The sequence below is a fragment of the Haliaeetus albicilla genome, chromosome 25 (genome assembly GCF_947461875.1).
Source record: "Haliaeetus albicilla chromosome 25, bHalAlb1.1, whole genome shotgun sequence".
Taxonomy (NCBI): Eukaryota; Metazoa; Chordata; class Aves; order Accipitriformes; family Accipitridae; genus Haliaeetus; species Haliaeetus albicilla.
Window position 1 is genome coordinate 21725375 of NC_091507.1, and position 18150 is coordinate 21743524.

General features: G+C 39.2%; 1 protein-coding gene across 21 annotated transcripts in view; it reads right to left on the reverse strand.

Annotated features, from left to right (window-relative positions):
• The window catches only part of MCF2L (MCF.2 cell line derived transforming sequence like), a 158879-nt gene that overhangs the window by 23668 nt on the left and 117061 nt on the right, over nt 1–18150 (reverse strand). For all 21 annotated transcript variants that reach the window (XR_011322121.1, XR_011322120.1, XR_011322122.1 and 18 more), the window contains 9 exons: nt 18028–18118; nt 7132–7251; nt 6188–6304; nt 5530–5679; nt 4714–4838; nt 2858–2972; nt 1756–1875; nt 697–888; nt 288–479 (listed from right to left, as the gene is read on the reverse strand). Coding sequence is in view for 17 of the 21 variants with exons in the window: in XM_069770226.1 (XP_069626327.1) it covers nt 288–479; nt 697–888; nt 1756–1875; nt 2858–2972; nt 4714–4838; nt 5530–5679; nt 6188–6304; nt 7132–7251; nt 18028–18118 (1222 nt within the window). In the remaining 4 variants the exon portion in view is untranslated. The remainder of the gene's footprint in view (nt 1–287; nt 480–696; nt 889–1755; nt 1876–2857; nt 2973–4713; nt 4839–5529; nt 5680–6187; nt 6305–7131; nt 7252–18027; nt 18119–18150) is intronic.

The window sequence follows — 18150 nt, forward strand, 5'->3', positions numbered from 1 at the left end:
TCTTGCTACATAAAAAAGATATTTCCAATACTCACTTGGGAGAATTTTTTTTTAAAAGCAATCCTACTATCTGACAAATTGAAGTAGTTATTAAAAGGCTCTGAAGCCCCTGATGCTTATCCAAAGATATGACAGGACTAGCACCTCAGGTAGGGAAATGTGTTGGCTTTCCAGTTCCCCAGTATAACTCCTAGTACCAATTATTTAGCTTTATCAATGGCCATGCAAGAGAGCAATTCTAAAATTAACAAATGAACTCATAGATACACATAAATGTCTTCTGATACCTTTAGGTCCTCATTGAGGATGTGTGCATACTCTCTGTAAATTTTATTCAACTCCTTGATTTTATTGCCTGCACCAGTGTCCAGGAATTTCTCGATCTCCTGTAATGCTGATTCTGCACCATCCTGAGACTGACACTTATCTACCGGCTGCGAAGCCAGCAAATAAATTCCTTCATCGCACCACTTCAGAGCCTAGAAACAGAGAGAAGAACAGGCTCAGAATGCAGCGATGTCAGCATCAAACACTAAGAGGTCTAAACCATTTCATACTTCTACTTGTCATGTATTTAGCTATTTAAGGAGAAAACTTCCAGCACACCCAGATATTTTTACCTGCTGTTATGACAACTGCTTGACTGAGGTTTTAGCAAACAAGATGGGAAACAGAACTGTTCCATACAAAATTTACCTTTTCTAGTAAGCCATGCAGTTCTAGAGATTTGTTAAGAAGATTCCTCCTCCGTTCTGTCTCAGTAGTGAAGGCATCACAGAGATGATGAAGTTCACTGCATTTTGGAATAATGGAATCCACAGCATAATGATTGCTTTGAATAAAAGCATCACCCTCTGAGGCTAGCATTCTGGCTTTTGCTACAGTTTCCTAAGAAAGCAAGCATTGATTTAGGTACATCTTTCCTTGGGTCAACATCAGTGAAAAAAATTAAAAATTATACCATTTGTTTTTATGCAGTAAAATACACATGTTGATAAAGAATACATCTTTAGTTAACGGGTGCCTTGCTTAATAAATCGAAGTGATTTCTTGTCTTCCCAGATGCCCAAGAACTTTTAATGCCCCCTTCTTTACTGTATCAGAGTACTTCAGAAACATTAATGAGTTTAATCATATGCCTCCCTGTGAAGGAACGACTGTTGTCTTTCTGTGCCTTAGTTAGTCAGCAGCATGTTTGTATGCGTACGTATGCAATTTGGAGTACAGCAGCAATAAGAACCCAAATTAAAAAATACCTAACACCGGCACCTCAGCCTCAAGAGCAATGACCTTATTTATAGAGCTATCTATTTTATTGTGAAGTACAGATTATAATAAGGTTCCCTTTCTACATTGTTCAGTGTATGTTTCTGTTGGTCATCTTTTAACATATTGTACATTCAATACACAGCTTTCTCATTTCTGAGATTTAATGAAATAAGTAGCTTTAATGGGAATGGAAGTGGCCCCTTGATCACTAAGTGCAGAACTCGGCTATGCAGACACTTCATGCTATTCTTCCATGAACTGATCACACCGACTTTGTGACTGGTCACTCTGCTCTTTATTGAGGGATGCCCAAGAACTGGGCTGCTCCAATGGTTAAAGACTTCATTCCAAATTCTTTCTGCATGTTACTTGAGACACTGATTTAGCTCAAGCTCTGCTCATAAGACAGACTCAATAACCAAATACCGTTCCCTTCCACACATGCATCATCATACTAGAAATTAAGGAAACTTGCAGAGTCCTTACACGTGATTTTTCTTCAAAGTTGGCAAGATCTTTCAAAATATGCTCCACATGTGAACAGCTGTTTCCTACATCTGTGAAAGTAGACAGTCTCTCAGACACAATATCCAAAGCTGCTTTGACCTGAAATGAGACACAGCTATGTATCAATAAAGATGATTCCACCTCTCTGGAGACCCATCAGTTAAATAGCTATTTCCAGTCAGGTGACTCACATTATGGGGTTACTGGAGCACAGAGACAAATCACTTTTTTTTTGTCAGCCTACCTTTACCCCCAATGCAAAATGAAAACAAACACAAAGAAAAGGCAGTGAAGTAATCCTGTTTCCTGGTACTGCAAAAAGAAAAAAAAAAGAAAAAAAGAAAAAAAAAGAAAGGAAAACTAATGCTCAGGAAACATTTATGATCTTGCTTTTACCAGATGACAATAATACAAAGCAACATACAAACAGAAAAATGTGAGGGAGAGGTCCTCACGCTAACAATTGATTGAGCCACATACAGACAGACACACACTTGTCAGTGGGTTTCTGAGCATTGCTCCCATAGAGACACAGAAGCCATGCTCTGAGAGCAGCTACACCAGCGTAAAGAGACTGTAGGTGCCATCAAGCATATGAGTTAAACTAACATGAGATCAGAAACTGGCTGTAAAAATTGTAGTTCAGCCTCCACCCAGCTTCTAACACTGTGGTTGCAACTTCCCACCCACAGTGTTGGAGAGTGTTTTATAATATTTCAGCCAGAAGGTTTAGGTAAGTCTTGGTTCCATAAAAGGGCCTATTGGCAAGATGAAAGCGTTGCAGCCAGCATATTATGCTTCTGTGGTGGTGAACAGGTTTCAAAGGAGTTTTTGAATGCTTCTACGCTGCTGGGTCCATGGAAAAAAAATCATAAGACTGCAGAAGAGAAGCTATTATGTCTCTATAGGCAAGTATTCAAGGTAGTAAAGATAGCAGTATGTCAAGTAAGGACATGTACAAGAAAAAGGTTGGAGAAAGCTTTCAAGCACACACAAGAGCTGCAAAAGCAAGAGGGGGAAATATTTTCTTCTGAATAATTTCTATATTACCAAATATTGACTGCCACCAAGAAGTTCTCACCTCTCTGAAATTCTGTTCAAAATTCCGAAGGCGCAGACATTGCTCAAGTTTTTGCTGATGCTTAATCCAAAACTCATCAAAAGCAGTCTCTGTTTCATGTAATTGAGCCAGAAGCCTTTTCAAAAAACCAGAAATACTGTAAGAATGATGGGTGCAACCTTCAAGGGACAATACAATCTTCCACAGTAAACAAAAAGCCTCCCCAAAGCAATACTTTCCAGAAAAAATAAACTGGATACAGGAAAGTTTTTTGAGTATTGCACAGAATTATTTCCTAGAATAACACTGATGTAAAACTGAAACCCAACACAAACATTAAGTTCTGAAAAACTGGCAAGTGCTGATTTGAAGCTAGCTGCTGCATATACTACTTCTCAGCTCTGGCCTGGGGACATGGGGACAGCAAACATAAACAAAACATGCAAATGTGTGTGGGCTAGGACCCAGAGGAACCCAAGCCTTGGGCTACAAGGGAAAATGAAGGCAAAATTTGTACTGCTGTGACCAGCCAGCTGCCCTTACATTTCATTCCTTGGAGCAAGGCTCATAATAAACCTGAAGGTCATTGCTGCCCCTTTTCTGAGCAGAGTTACTACTTAAATGTCACAGGCAAGTGTACAGCAGTGCTATGATGAAAAGAGCCTTCTTCAATTTTAATTTTGGCTAATGCCTTAAAACTTTTACTTTTCAACTTATCTTCCAATATTGCATTTGACAGTATGGTATCCCATGGACTTATTACAGGGCGCTTTGCTGTACTTAGGCTACATCCAGGGAATTTTAATGAACTTTTGGCTTCAATAGGACAGAAACGAACCCTGAATTTACAAGTTAAAACTGATTAGAAAAAAGGCGGACACACACACAGAGTTTGTTCCAACTTCCCTCAGATACTGTATCAAGTGGGAATGTTTTGGATAAATTAGCAACCCCCACCCCGATTGTCCTTCGGATAGCTGATAGCAACAACGACCAAAAAAAGTGACTTCTGCCAAGCTTTGTGGATTGGAACGGACAGCTATTTGGAAAGAAAAGTCAGCCCGAGTGTCACAGAAACACAGAATGACAGACAAAAAAAGAATGCAGAATACTGCCTGGGGGAAATGAGCTATGCTTTCATAGCTTTGTGCAGATTTACATCTGTGCTATGGTGATATAACGTCTTCAAACCTCGCAGTAATTTAAGGGGGGGTGGTGGGTGGGGAGCAATGGAAAACAACATCTATTACTTATATGCCCAAAGGAAGCATATAGGAAGTTTCTGCATGTTTCAAGTTTCAACAGCAATGTACTCCCTAGTAGTCCTTTAAAGGCCACTAATGACATTGATAAGATATCAGCAATGTTAGAAGCTCCTTTGGGCAGGTTTAAAGAAAAAGAAACCTCCCACTTCAATTCAAAAGGACTTAATGAAAGTGGACAAATCTACTGAAAAGATGGGATATATCACTCCTGTGTTCCCCTCCTGCTTTCGCTACAGCAGCAAAATTTCCCTGGATTGTACTGCAGTCTCTAAACAAAGCATCAATATTCTTTAAAATAAGGAAAAGCTGCTCAAGTACATAGTCCAAATCTGAAAAAAGGACAAAAAGAACAGTGTTACTTTGTTAGCACTGGAACTCAAACCCCATCCCCTATTTCCTTATAGCCAGGTGACCCAGTAATGGACATTGAGGGGTTTATTTTGCTCAGGACAGTTCTGACAACAGAGGAGTTGTTTCTGAAAGTATGTTTTATATGTTCACATTGTTAACATTTGCTTATTTGCTAAGCATGCATATGGAACTAAGTAAAATTGCTGGGGAGGGATCAAAAAACCCAGAAAAGCATCATGTTCAGTATTTCGCTCCTCTCACCTTTCTACCGTTGTTTGATTGTCTAGCTGATCTTGATTCAGTTTGTATTCAGGATTCTCAGTAACTGGTTTTGTAATACTTTCACGGATATCACCTCCCTGTTTTACTGCTAACCTGATATCCTCCTACAAAACAAAACAAAAACCCACACACACTGTAGTTGTGCATTGTTGATTGTGTTTTTCTTTTTTTTAAGCAGACTTCATAAGGCACCAAACTGGAAAAAGGATTTTGTTTTAGTAGCAATAGAGCAAGGACAGTTTGATTAAAAGCAGCATTTGACAACAAATAAAGACAGTAAACGCTAAATGTCAGCTTTCTCTCCATTTACCTTCTTAAGATCCCAGTGTAAACAGGTTGAATTTTCATGATAGATAGCCTTCTATCTAAGTCCTTAGGCTACAAACATCCCAAAAATTTTAGATGTACAGTTTTAAAACCCCCAAATAGTTTTCATTTAAGCTGATTTGAAAGAAGATTTATCCATTCTTCAAAAGGTCATATATTTTCATATGCATGCAAAGACAATCAAATTACTTGTTGCAAAGAAACCTAGAAATTAAACACACCACTACTTACAAAGGAATTTCTGTTTCCACATACAAATCATTATGCATTTGTACATACGTAAACTTACCCTCAAGAAATGTCATTTTTGAATGCAAAAAAGGATTTTTAACATCAAACCAAGCAAAATAAGACTTCAATGTTTCACATTGTTACTATTAACATCCTCCAGATTTTCTATTAGCATTAGTAGCTATAAATTACAACATAGTTTAACTAGAAGACAGCATCTTTACAAAAATTACATACCTTCATTTTGTCCTTCTTTTCTGTGTGTGTTGCAAGAAGGGAGCTGGTTGACTGCACATCATTCGGTAGTTCTGTTTCAGCCAGCTCAGTCCCAAAGGACTGAAGAATCTGAGCTGTTTGCTTAACCTTTTGGGCGAAACCTTCTATAGCCTTTTGGAATAAAAACCATTAAAGATGTTTCATGCTCATCACATGCATATGTACAAACAGACACATACACACAAAATATAACTCTCAAAACAAACCCCAGCAGATGAATTACAAGACTGAAAAATGGTCAAAGTATAATTTTGCAAGCAACAGATACCGTCACCATTAATTCCTTAATTGTATATTTTTCCTAGGCTCAAATCAGGTGTATCTTCCTCATATTTTTATAATCTGGAGTAATTTTACAACTTGAGCTTTTTCTTTCTCGTAGCAAAACCAATAAACCTCAACACAATAATACACTGTAGTTCCTTTGCTCCAAGTGTTCAGAAAACCACTCCCAAATTATTACTCATATTATTTCTCTAAGATGACTAAGTACCATTGGGAACATCTTCTCACTCCGAGCAAGTCAACTTGCATCACTTGAAATCTGTTTTATAAATGACAGGGTATAAAACAGAAGTGTTCATTAAACTGGAAAGATAAAACAAAAACTAAGACTTACAGTGCGACGGGACAGCCATCTGTTATGGCAGTAATCCAGGGTGCCACCAAGATCTTCTGTTAATTGTGTTTTATCAATGTAACCCTGCAGTTCTGATACTGAGCCCAGCATTATGATCTGCAGCAGCAAAGAAAAAAGTGAATGTGATCAGTGGCGAGAAGTCCCTTGTTAAGGATTCTAAGCCCCATCCTTCAGCCTCTGATAGAAAAAGTTCAGTTTAATACAGAAGCAAGTCATGGAACTATTTCCTTTGGGTACAGAAAAACAAACTTAACAGTTGTTTCAGTTGAAGATGATATAAATAACTGCATATGAGCAGGAGCACCAGGCACAAAAAAAAAAAAAGCATACAGATTATACAACATAAATTACACCATCAGGTTTTTTTAACCTTGATAAACCATACATGGCTATTTTCTAAGAGCAACATTCATTTCTTGTTCATTTTCCCTTGTTATCCTGGGTCTGTGGGAGAGAATGATAGTATCTCCATGGATTTGGCATGTAAGGACTGGTTCCCCAAAATAAATGAGGGATGGGGGACAGGTATCTTAATTTAAAGACCATCCTTCACCCTGGAAATTTACATCTGATAAGTAAAATAACTTTTATATCTTTAGCTCATATAATTTCAAAGTTTATTTTACAATATAAATACTGTACATTTACAAACAAAAGTATAATCAGTGGGTTTACTGGTGATCTAACTACAGGCATCAGTTGTATGTTCGCTCAAATGATAGAAACTATAGTATTTGTCCATGGGAAATGCATTTGCCTCAAAATTCACGTACTGTTTCAAGAATAAGCCATCATGAATCAGCCAAAATTGCTGGAGCTGCCTTTAAGCATGGCTTTTTGTTGGGATTTTTTTGGTCCTCACTGGTTACATTAAGTACTTGAACAGATTCCTGATAGTAAAGTGAAAACAGAGGACTACTTACAGGTACTTTCATTTTAAACTCATCTTTGTTGAATTTGAAAGCAATGTCCGAGAGAGCTCGATGAAAAAATCCTGTTGGGCGCAGAACGAGGACTAGCTGCAGGTTTCCCGGGAAAGATGCCTGCAAAACAAGTTTAGTCTGTTATTTTCTGTGTCTCAGCTCCAGAAAAATATTTTTGAAGAAGGAGAAGCCCCTGAAAACCACAAACTAACCATATCAAAGGCCTTCCATCATGGGGTGACCAATTATAAACTTGCAAGGCTTGCACAAAGAGCTTCATTCAAAGAGACATTTACTCGTCTTTGGAAACAGGAATCTATTCTCCCGGAATCAAATTTTTCAGGGGTGGCTTGTACTGCTCTTCAGCCAAGATTACATCCTAGCCGAGGAGGCTAATGAAAAAACAATGGTGGCTTAGTACTTTTTTAACAGCAGTACTTTCACAGATACCTTATCTTCTCTTTAATAGAGGGTGCCAAGAGAAACCTCCGTTATTGTCTCAACACCTAACAACACATTTTAATTTGCGCATATACTACCTTGCCAGTTGCCTACACAAACTATTGCCACCGAGACTGAATTTCTCAGGCAGTAGCTTAGAAATAATCTTTAATTTTGCAGACAAAAATAAAAATCAAACATCATAACTCCCAGCTGTGTTTTTTTTCATCATCTTCCAACTAGTAGTCTGATGGATGTTTCCCAGTTCTACAAGTGATAGGGGGAAAACAGAAGAGGAGAAGGAAAGCAAAGAAATAGCATTAAATTACTAAAAATCAACCTCTGCTGTGGCAGAGGTTTGCATACTTGGCATTTAGCCATTCTTGAAATCATGCAAGCCTTCTCCCGTATTCAGTATTTCCACTGTAGGGAGACAGTGAAGCTCACTAAAGAAATGATCATTATAATGATTAAGTATGCAATTTTCTTCATTATACGGTTGGAAATTATGTCACTTTTGTAGCAAATTGAATTACTACCAACAAAAAAAAGCCAACCAAAAAAAACAAATACTGACTGAAGGAGCTGTTATTGCTATGCTCTGTTTCCATGCCTAGTGAAACTTAGTATCTGGAAGATTGGAGAGTGGTTTAATACTCATTTTGAGGTTTCCAAGGGTTCCAGGTATTTAGCATTGGAAATGACAAACTTTTAAAGAGAAAAGTACTTAAAAACTTTTCTGGAAGTCTTCACAGATTCATTGTGGTTCCCCAGATATTCAGTATACAACTGAGATCTCAATTTGATTGAGGAACCTTTAAGACTGGAGCTTCACAATCTGCCTCCACTTCAGTGATGTCCACACATTTTCTAGAAAGCACGGTGGTTCAGTCCCAAAGGAATCTGTCTGAGGGCTGGGAACAGAATCCAGGTAATTCTGAGTGCCCACACCAGCTCCTCATCCTTGCACTGTAAACAATCTGTCTCTGTGTAGTAGTACATCCTGCGGACTTCCTAATGCACAGTTATCAGAGGAAAAACTTTTTATAGAAAATTCTTGACTGTATTCAGAAGAAAAAGTGAAGAAAAGATGATTTTTTTTAACCATTTTTTCCTGAACTAGACAACCACAAATTTATTTAAGAAAACTATTTAACTCATACTAAGAAACATTGCAAGAATGGACAAAAGGATTTTTTTATTAAATCTCCTGAATAATCTTTTTAGAATGATAGCCATGTTGTCTATTCATTTCACACACTCAATAGACACATGTCAATTTATTTTGTGCCGGCAGCATTCAGAGTCTGAGCTGTTAATTTTCACCTTCAACTTAAAAAATGTGAAGTTTATTCAATGGCAATGCCAACATTTCAGAAGAAAAAGCTCCAAGAAGAAATATCTTTTAGATAATACATTTAAAAAAAAAACGTAAGGGGTCTTCATGCGAGATATTTGCCCCACCACATGACATCCAGACATACTGTCTTTGGCAGTGCATGTTTGCCATCCATTTAGCCTTACCCAGAATACTGGGAAATGCCTATCCTCTTAGCTCCAAGTTGAGTAGATATATTAGAAATACACAATCGCATGAAAGCATATGAAGCATAAAGACACCAAACAATAAAAGTAAATTTAAATTACATGTATGAGTAATAAATTTCTTCATTCTAACTTTAAATTCTCACTTTTACACTTTGTGACTGTATTCTAGATTTTTACTCCAGAATTTCATAGAAAATATGCTGAAAGGGACCTGGGGGTGCTGGTGGACAACAAGCTGGATATGAGTCCGCACCGCGCTGCTGTGACAACCAAGGCAAATGGGATCCTGGGCTGCATCCGCAGGGGCATAACTAGCAGAGATAGAGACGGGACCATCCCACTCTACTGAGCGCTTGTCCGGCCGCACCTGGAGTACCGTGTCCAGTTCTGGTCCCCACAGCTCAAGAAAGACGCAGACAGACTGGAGAGGGTCCAAAGGAGGACCAAAGACGACCAAAGGGCTGGAGAACCTGCTCAGTGAGGAAAGACTGAAGGAGTTAGGTCTCTTCTCCCTGGGGAAGAGAAGGCTCGGGGACACCTCGGCACAGTATTCCAGCTGCCACTTAAAGGGTGGCTGCAAAGAGGACAGAGATTCTCCCTTCACGAGTTGCCGTGTGGAGAGGACAACGGGCAACGGGTACAAGTCACACTGGGAAAGTTTTCATCTTGATAGAAGAAAGAAATTTTTTTACAGTGAGAACGATCATTCACTGGAACAACCTCCCCAGGGACGTGGTAGAGTCCCCATCACTGGAAGCTTTCAAGATGACATTTGACAGGGTGCTAGATAATCTCATTGAGGCTCCTTTTCCTCATGAAAGGTTGGGCCAGATGATCTTTCAAGGTTCCTCCCAACCCGAGTCATTATTCTGTGTTTCTATGATATTTAGGCTATTACTGAAGCAAACAGTAGCAGCCAAATGCAATGTAATAGTAAATTTTTCTGAACTGTGTATTAGCTCTTATGAAATACAGAGTTTAACTACATGACCAAATTAAGTAGGGTATCTCATTAGTTTTCAATTCAAAGAAAACAGACAGAGAATACACATTACAATTATTCTCCATCTCAGCATGTCTACCCAAACCAATGGCTGTTGAAGTCACTACAGTCTTGTATCACTTTAACTCCCATTCACGGCTTGCCAGAAGTTTCCCTCCTCTCTCAACAAAAGCTCAAATTACTCCAACTTTGTCTACAATACCATTCTGGCCTCGGCTAGTCTGTCTCCTATGCCTCCCATTTGGTTTTATTTATATTCAAAGAAACCCAAGTCTTAAAAAATGATGCCTCCTCTGCTTGTTGTGGCCAGGAGTCAAATCTGCGAATTGATCTTTGTGAAACAACAGGAAAAGGGAGGATTGCTACAGTAAACAATGTTGGACCTATGCCAGCTATTCCAGTTTATCTGAGCTTATATCTGCACTGCCCAAATATTACTATTTTCCTAACTTTTTTTTTTCCTAAAGCCCTGGTGACTTGCAGAGACAATGATATGATGCAAGAGACACTCCTTAGATGCGTGTGAACTTCATCAACCAGTCAACTTCACCCTGAACACGAGAGAACAACAACAAAAAAACTCCATTCCAGTCCAGCAGCATATTTGTTTGAAGCCATTGTATGTTAAGCAGACAGAGCAAACAATGACTTCTCAATAATGTGCCAAATGTTAAGCACAAAAATAAATATTCATGTATGTTTAGCAGTGCCATGAAATAAAGTGCCTTCAAGGACTGTTTCAGTGAAGTCAATGAACATCACTGAGACTTGAAGAAGGGTTTGTGTGCTTGGAAAACTGCTTTTTCAGAAGTGTCTTTCTTTACTAGATTAATATTAACTGCTCCTCCAACATCTAGTCTCAAATATTGCACTGTAACTCATTTAATACCTATGCAAAAGAGACCAGGGGTCATGTTTTTGGTATCCTCAACAAAAATTAGGGTAGATCCTATTCTATTCTAGCCCAACCCATATATTCCTTCCATCTCACTTGCATCAGTATTGGCACTTGTTTGATACTTCGTGACAGTCACGGGATTAGTTTTCTATCTGCTTATCTCCTTCACATCCCCATCCAGTCAGGTCAGTGCCAATTCCAGAGATACAGAAAGAGATGTAGATGTGCATGTAGTTATCAACTTTGAAATAAATCTGACCAAACCAGGGATTTATATACAGCACAGCCCTTAAATCAAAGCTTTCCCATACACAGAGATCTTTGCTGCCCTATGAATACCCTGAACACAGAACGTGGGAGGAACCTTCACTGGCTGGACAAAACAGGAGCTACCTTAAATCCTCCAGGAAAATAGTCAATAAATACTCAGGAGCAGGTTGACCTGCCCGCTTTCAGGCCTCCGCTTCTCAGGGATGGGAAGCTTTCCACTGCATGTTCCAGGCCTCTGGAAAGGGGGAACCTACAGAGACTGAACCCAGCTGGGTTTGGGCAAAATGTAAAATTAAGTTAGTTGCATATAATGTTAATTATCACTTTCCTTCACAGAATATTAATGAGAGAGAGGCTGTCTGTAGCACCAGTACTGACCCTGAAGTTAAGCAGCTGCTAACAGGGGGATATAAGGAGAGGCAGGCCATCTCACGAATGAAGATGACCCGATGCTGAATGGCCAGTAAGGAACCACAAAAGCTGAGCAGGAAACAACCCCTGTCTGATGCTCGGGAAGGGGCTGTAGCAGCTTGTGTGTGGGGAAGGAATGACAGCGTTTCCCCAAAGACAGGTACTGAGATTCTTCTTCTCTTCAGTTTCCGCTGTGTAACATGGTCTTGCTCTGTTGGTGCCAACAGGGAGCTATTTAAGTCACTCAACAATTTCACCTGCACTAGCCAGGCACAGCAACAATCCCACGCACTCCTGCCTGACAGTAACTGTACAGTGTACATGCACTATAGGCTATTGGGCAGATGGCATTTTCAAAGGGGAAATGGGTCTCGTTAAATGACATACTTTACAATAGCCATGATATTCACTGGGACAGGATGCAGTGCTGCCAGGCTGTGCTCCCTGGAAGAGGCAGCGCAGGAGCAGAGCAGTGGCTGGGGTCTACAACCAGGAGCCAGCCACTACAGCTTTTAGCAGCGAATACCCAAAGGTGAGCTTTTGGAAAAGAAAACCAACACCTTTGAGTTTTTATATCTCAGGTTTCCTCCTAGGGCTTAGTTAGTATACAAAAGGAATTATGTAGATAAATACGTATACCTTTTAGACAGAGATGCACTAAAATAAAGTTGCAGTCTGCTGTTCAGTCCCACAGAGCAATTCACTCAGCTGCCCCAGTGCTCAGAAGTCTTTTATACTCCTACACAGCAAAGGAAAGTTGTTCTGATAAACAGTGAACCTACAACCCCTTTTCTTTCACTTCCCAGATAAACAGCCAGCTTCCAGAAATACCTGAACCATGCGAGCAGTCAAAGAGCTAACACTTGACTCAGTTTTAGTAGTTCTGTCTTAAAATACGTGGAAAAACACTATTTTATGAAGAGCTTCAATATACCCACACTACCAAACTCTGTGGTGGTGTTTTCCCTTCTGCACTTACTAGTATGCTGTAAGCCACAGGGCGCTTCTTTCCAAAATACCTCTGTACATAAAGGAGCCAATAAGTACCTTTTTTTTCTCCCCCCCGCCCCAAGACTGTTTATTCCTGGCTAGAACGAAGTCTCTTACACAAGCTTCTTGTCAAGAAAGAATCTTGAATTAAATCAATTCATAAAAGGAGCAATTTGAAATCTAGTTTTGAAAACATTGAGCTGTTTTACAATAGATCTGGGTTTAATGCTTGTGATGTTATGATCCTGTTTTCAGAGTTTAAGTGATTCACTTCTCTCTTTCTACATATTAAAAAAACATGTAGTAAAAAGGAAAAATGGCTGACTACACAAGGATAACTGCAAAAGTGCCTGCACGTGTAATATTCTCAAAACTTCCAAAGCAATAAGACAAAACCGTACAGCGTCTCAAAATAACCTTTTTAGTTTATCATTTACTGGAATCATTCATAACAATAGCCACAGAATTAATAAGAATACTGTTCTGGCTTTATCATACTGTCAAGCTGTTCTTCTGAATCCAAGCAAAAATTAGAAACATAACTAGGGGCTGAAAGGAGAGCCGTTTTTTCAAACTTAACCCATATAAATTGTTAAGTGTCATTACAGCTTTCAGGACACGATGCAAAGAGTTAGCTAGAAATTGGGCTAGTGGGAAATACCTATCCATAACATAAAATAGTGCCTTTCATGGAGCATCACTTACTAAATGCATCTTTTCTCCATCAACAACTCGCTAAGAAACTCAACGTCTCTCTACAAACCAGGCCAAAGAACTCAAGGTTGGATTACTGTAATTCACTGTTTCACACCTTGGATGTAAAACCAACGATAAGACTCCAGATGGCACAAAAACGGGACTGCCTGGCTCCTGCGAGTTTAGGCTGGTATTAGCACTCCAGCCTCTCCACTGGCTTTTGGTCTCCTCCTGCCAGCTAAAGGTCTTGGCCCTCATCTTCAAAGCAATTAATGGGCTAAGCCTCTGTTACAGTGAAGACTGCATTTTGATTTATGAAGAGCTAAGAAAAACAGTGCTCTGGACAATGCAGTCCAAAACAGAAGGCATGAAACTTGCATGCAATGCATCCTCAGTCAAAGGTGGCAAATCACAAAGCAAACTTCTGCAGGAAGTTGGATAAAACCCAACTCTTGTCACATTTAGAAAGGGCTGCAAAGTTTCACAGCTGAGTAAAACTTTCTCACTACCACCTGAGTGACCTCCATACCAGCTGCTTCCTCAAAAGCAGTTGCCCATACATATGTAATTCACTAAGCACCAAGTTTAAGGAAATTTATTTTCTCTGGACTTTCAATATGACGCTGATGGATGGCTGTGGTGGAACTTTTAATGATGTTGAGTGCAGTTTTTTGTTTGTCTAAAACGCAGAGTTCACACTTCAACCTTTCTCTCAAGATGGAGGAAAACAATGATGACAGGACAACAGAGACAAAGACAACGTAATGACATAGGCTTCGTTTTTTTAAGAAAACACACTGGAACTATGAACAGAGCAGTGTGAAACCTCAGAACACATTGATTAATAATGTGCCTTGCTCCTACAACTGTGGATTGAATATTGCTTGTTTGGGTATGATAACACTAGGAGAGAAAAGAAAAAAAAAAGAAAGCATCATTTTTGACTGCATGCAAAGGCAATGGGGATTAATTTGTCTGGTGTTTGCCATTCACCCAACTTCAGCTGGGACAATACGGAGCTGTTTTACCAAGCTATGTGACTGCTCCTCCTTGCACCACCATTCAGGAACCATGCCTTATTTTCACGAGCCTACCCACTTGCTCAGCCACAGGAGCTAAAAAGTTCAGCAAGGTCTTGTGCGTCTCTGCATATCATGTTTAACTGAAATCTGGACACTATAATATAAACTTAGAAGAATCTCAGCAGCTGACAGGGCAAAAAAAATCTGTTTCTTCAAACAACAATGCAGTAAGAGTGAACAATTTGTGATAGCTAACTTTGGTGTTTTTCTTGTAAAACCTTTCAGTTTTCTACAGCCTCTCTAAGAACATGAAAATTTACTGCCAAGACTTCACACTTAACGACATGAAGCTTGGCTTTTGGCATCTTTACCAGAACTCCACCTCTTAGCCTGGCTATCCCAGTAGGCCAGATTCATCCTAGTGACTCAACAGTAGGGGTGAATTCTGTCCAACTTACAGCCATCTAAAAGCTAAGCTTCTAAACAGTCAACAGTATCTCTAGGTTATCCATCCCACCTACCTTGGATAGGATGAGTCACACTCCAAACACAGGCCATTCTTGACTGCACTAGGCTAGTAACTTCACTTCAGCTAAATCAGGGGAAAAATAAAAAAAAATAATCTTGTTTGCAGTGTCTCTTAAGCCACAGGGTCTGCAGTCTTGCACTGGGCTGCTTGCCCACTGCAACTTTGTCAAGTAGAGTATAACAATAGCAAAGCCTGCGCAACTGGGCACGTGCTTGCCACAATCTGACACATCCCAGGAAAAGAGGGACCATTTTTCAGCCCAGTGCCTCTGGCTTTGGCTTCAGTTCTGCTGCCACTGCATGTGCTTCAGCAGTAGTCATCCTGGGTAAATGGTGCAGCCACTGCCCTTCCATTATGTCTGCAAAAATAGGTTTACCTCATCTTCACTGCCTTGACTGTCTATAGCAACCTTAAAGGATCAGCATGAAATCCAGATTCAGCTTGTCATTGCTTATTTTCTGTCCCAGGAAAGAAAATGATCCCTAACAGCAAAGAAAAAAAAAATGAAGCCTAGAAATTTTTCATAATGTAGAAAGATTTTCCACAATAATTTCAGCCTGAAACAAAAATTCTTTCTTCTTTAGTTTTGTTTTAAAACATACTTCCAACACCCACTAGTACAAGCCAAATGTTTGTGTGTGAAGAGTCTTGAAAATAACATAAAATAATAAAAAAATACATGCTAGTATGAATGTCTGACTAGCAGCTGCTCAGTGCTTATGAATATATTTCCTATGGTTGTCGGGATATTAGTGATGGGCAGATGCTCCAGCCAGGATATTCCTGTTGGGCAGTGCTCCAGCCACAGCACCCTGTGCTGGCATCTCTGATTTGACAAATCAAGAGAGTCAACCTCCTCAGGACAATTAGAAAAAAAAAAAAAAATCAGGAATAACGGCAGGGAGGACACTGCAGGAACTACAACAAATGAGCCAATAGCCAAAACTCTCTTCTCAAATAACATGAGACTCGTATCCTCACACACAGCAATAAGCTTTAGCAATCAAAACTGCTAGAGATACCAGGCTTTCAGACATAAGGTTCAATCTGGACAGCCCAAATGACACTCAGATGCTTCATTACCATCCAAAGACAACTCTGACCGTTAGGAAAACCAAACAAGTAGAAGTTAAGCCTCCAGTTACCCTTAAGCCATTTAAAAAAATCTTTGTTCATCAACAGGACCTAGAGAAAACCTCACGACTTTGGCACAACATACGTATCATGTATATCTGACTTTGTTTTTTTAAGCAACAAACAGCAGAAATGTATTTAGAGTTCATTTATGGCAAGTATTATAGCAAACAAATGGTAGACAACAGCAAACAATGATTTTTCACTATTTATTTTTTTGGAATAGAAATAAAAAATTTCAAAGTGTTCAGGGATGATGTGACTATTGCTGACGCCCAAGAGGAGGACTGCCACATACATCCACAGATGCAATACAAAGCCAAAGCTGAGTCAGTTCAATGAAAGAAAAAAATACAAAAAAAGATCATGCCTCTAACAGATTAGACTTCAGCTAGGAAGCATGATTTCTCTTTTAAATAAAGCTCACAGAAGAATAAGAAAAGAAGAAAAAAGGAAAATAACCCATCATCAACAGCACTGCAACCTACAGTGCTCCCTGCACTTAACACCCTTCTCCAGGCAAAGCCCTGAGGCACCAACACCATCACTACAATGATGGACCCCTTATCACAGGGAATAGATACTCAGGTTCTGTATATCGTGCTTCTAGGCAAAAAAACGCACACTGGAGGAATGGTACCATAAACATTAATATTATGGCTATAAGCAACATGCCTGTATTTGCCCCCCACCCCCTACAACCCTAATTATGTAAATAAAAGGACTGTCATCTGTGGAATACTTATCTGTCCTTGAACAGAAACTACAGTATCGAATTCTGAAAGAGATTGAATAACTCCAGAGATATAGTCCTTTTTCTTCAATCACCGCAAATTACGCTGCTCTCAGTTTCCACTACTGGAATCTGCTCAATACTGCATCTCAAAATTTCAAAATGAGCTGCAAAAGCAAATCTTGCTAATATTTTGGTATATTTTCAATATTTTAACATTCCTAACATACTTACTGTGGAAAAAGTTGTATCATGGGAATATTACATTATAATATATTCATTCACAAAAAGTCATGTAGTGGGAGTAATGTATTACCTTTAAACAAATACCTTTTAAGTTACAATAAACAAATAGTTCTTTGGTCAGAATGCAGTTACACAAAAATGACATTTACTGTTTTGATTTGACTTTCATCTTACAGAGCCAAAAATTTTCAGCCTTTAAAAATTAAAGAAAAGATGCTTACAGCTCTGTTTTTCAGCACTTACTGGAAAGATTATTAAACACTAACAGTTCAAGCAAGGGTAACAAGAAAAAAACAACATCAAAAAAGTAACCAACAGTAGGATAAGCACATGATAAACATGAATCTGTCTTTTCCTCCTTGTGTAAAAAAAAAAAAAAAAGAGCCTCTAATAAGCTTAGTTTTCATATTTTAAAAATATTAAAAGGAGGCTGAAAGTAACAGTGTGTGCTGTTGATTGATCATAGTAAGTACATAAGATTTTCTTGCTTACAAGCAACCCTTGTTTTAACTCGAACACCACAAGATCAGCTTTTACACCTGAATTCCTTTCACAAGCGGTAAACTAAACCAGGACCCTCATCCTCATCTCTTCCTAAAATGGAAGCTCACTTGAATAGCGAAAGGTGGACCCAAAGCTCTATGGGACACATGGGCTGTCCATACAAATATTGGTTCCTAACTGGGAGAGCTGCACGCCGCACACATTTGCATGCACACACACGCACGTGCACACACACGTGCTCTTCACATCAGGAAGATGTCCTGAGCTGCAAACTGCATTGAAAGCATGTTATAGACACATGATACTCGGTCCCAGTCAGCTGGGATACAAAAGAACTACCGGATACTTTTTGTGTCATCTATCAGCTAACATTTTCTTGAAGAAATAAAATATTTGCTGTTTTTCTACTCATAAGAAGAAGGTTCAACAGAGAAAAATCTTTCTAAGGAGTTAATTTAAAACAGTACTCACTGCTATCCGCAGTATGGAAGCTTTCACGGAGGTCCATTTGTCCTGTCTGCGATCTATGACAAGAATAAATCCAATTCCAGCATCTCGTAAACTAAGTTTGGAGGAGGAAAGAAGAAAAAGAGA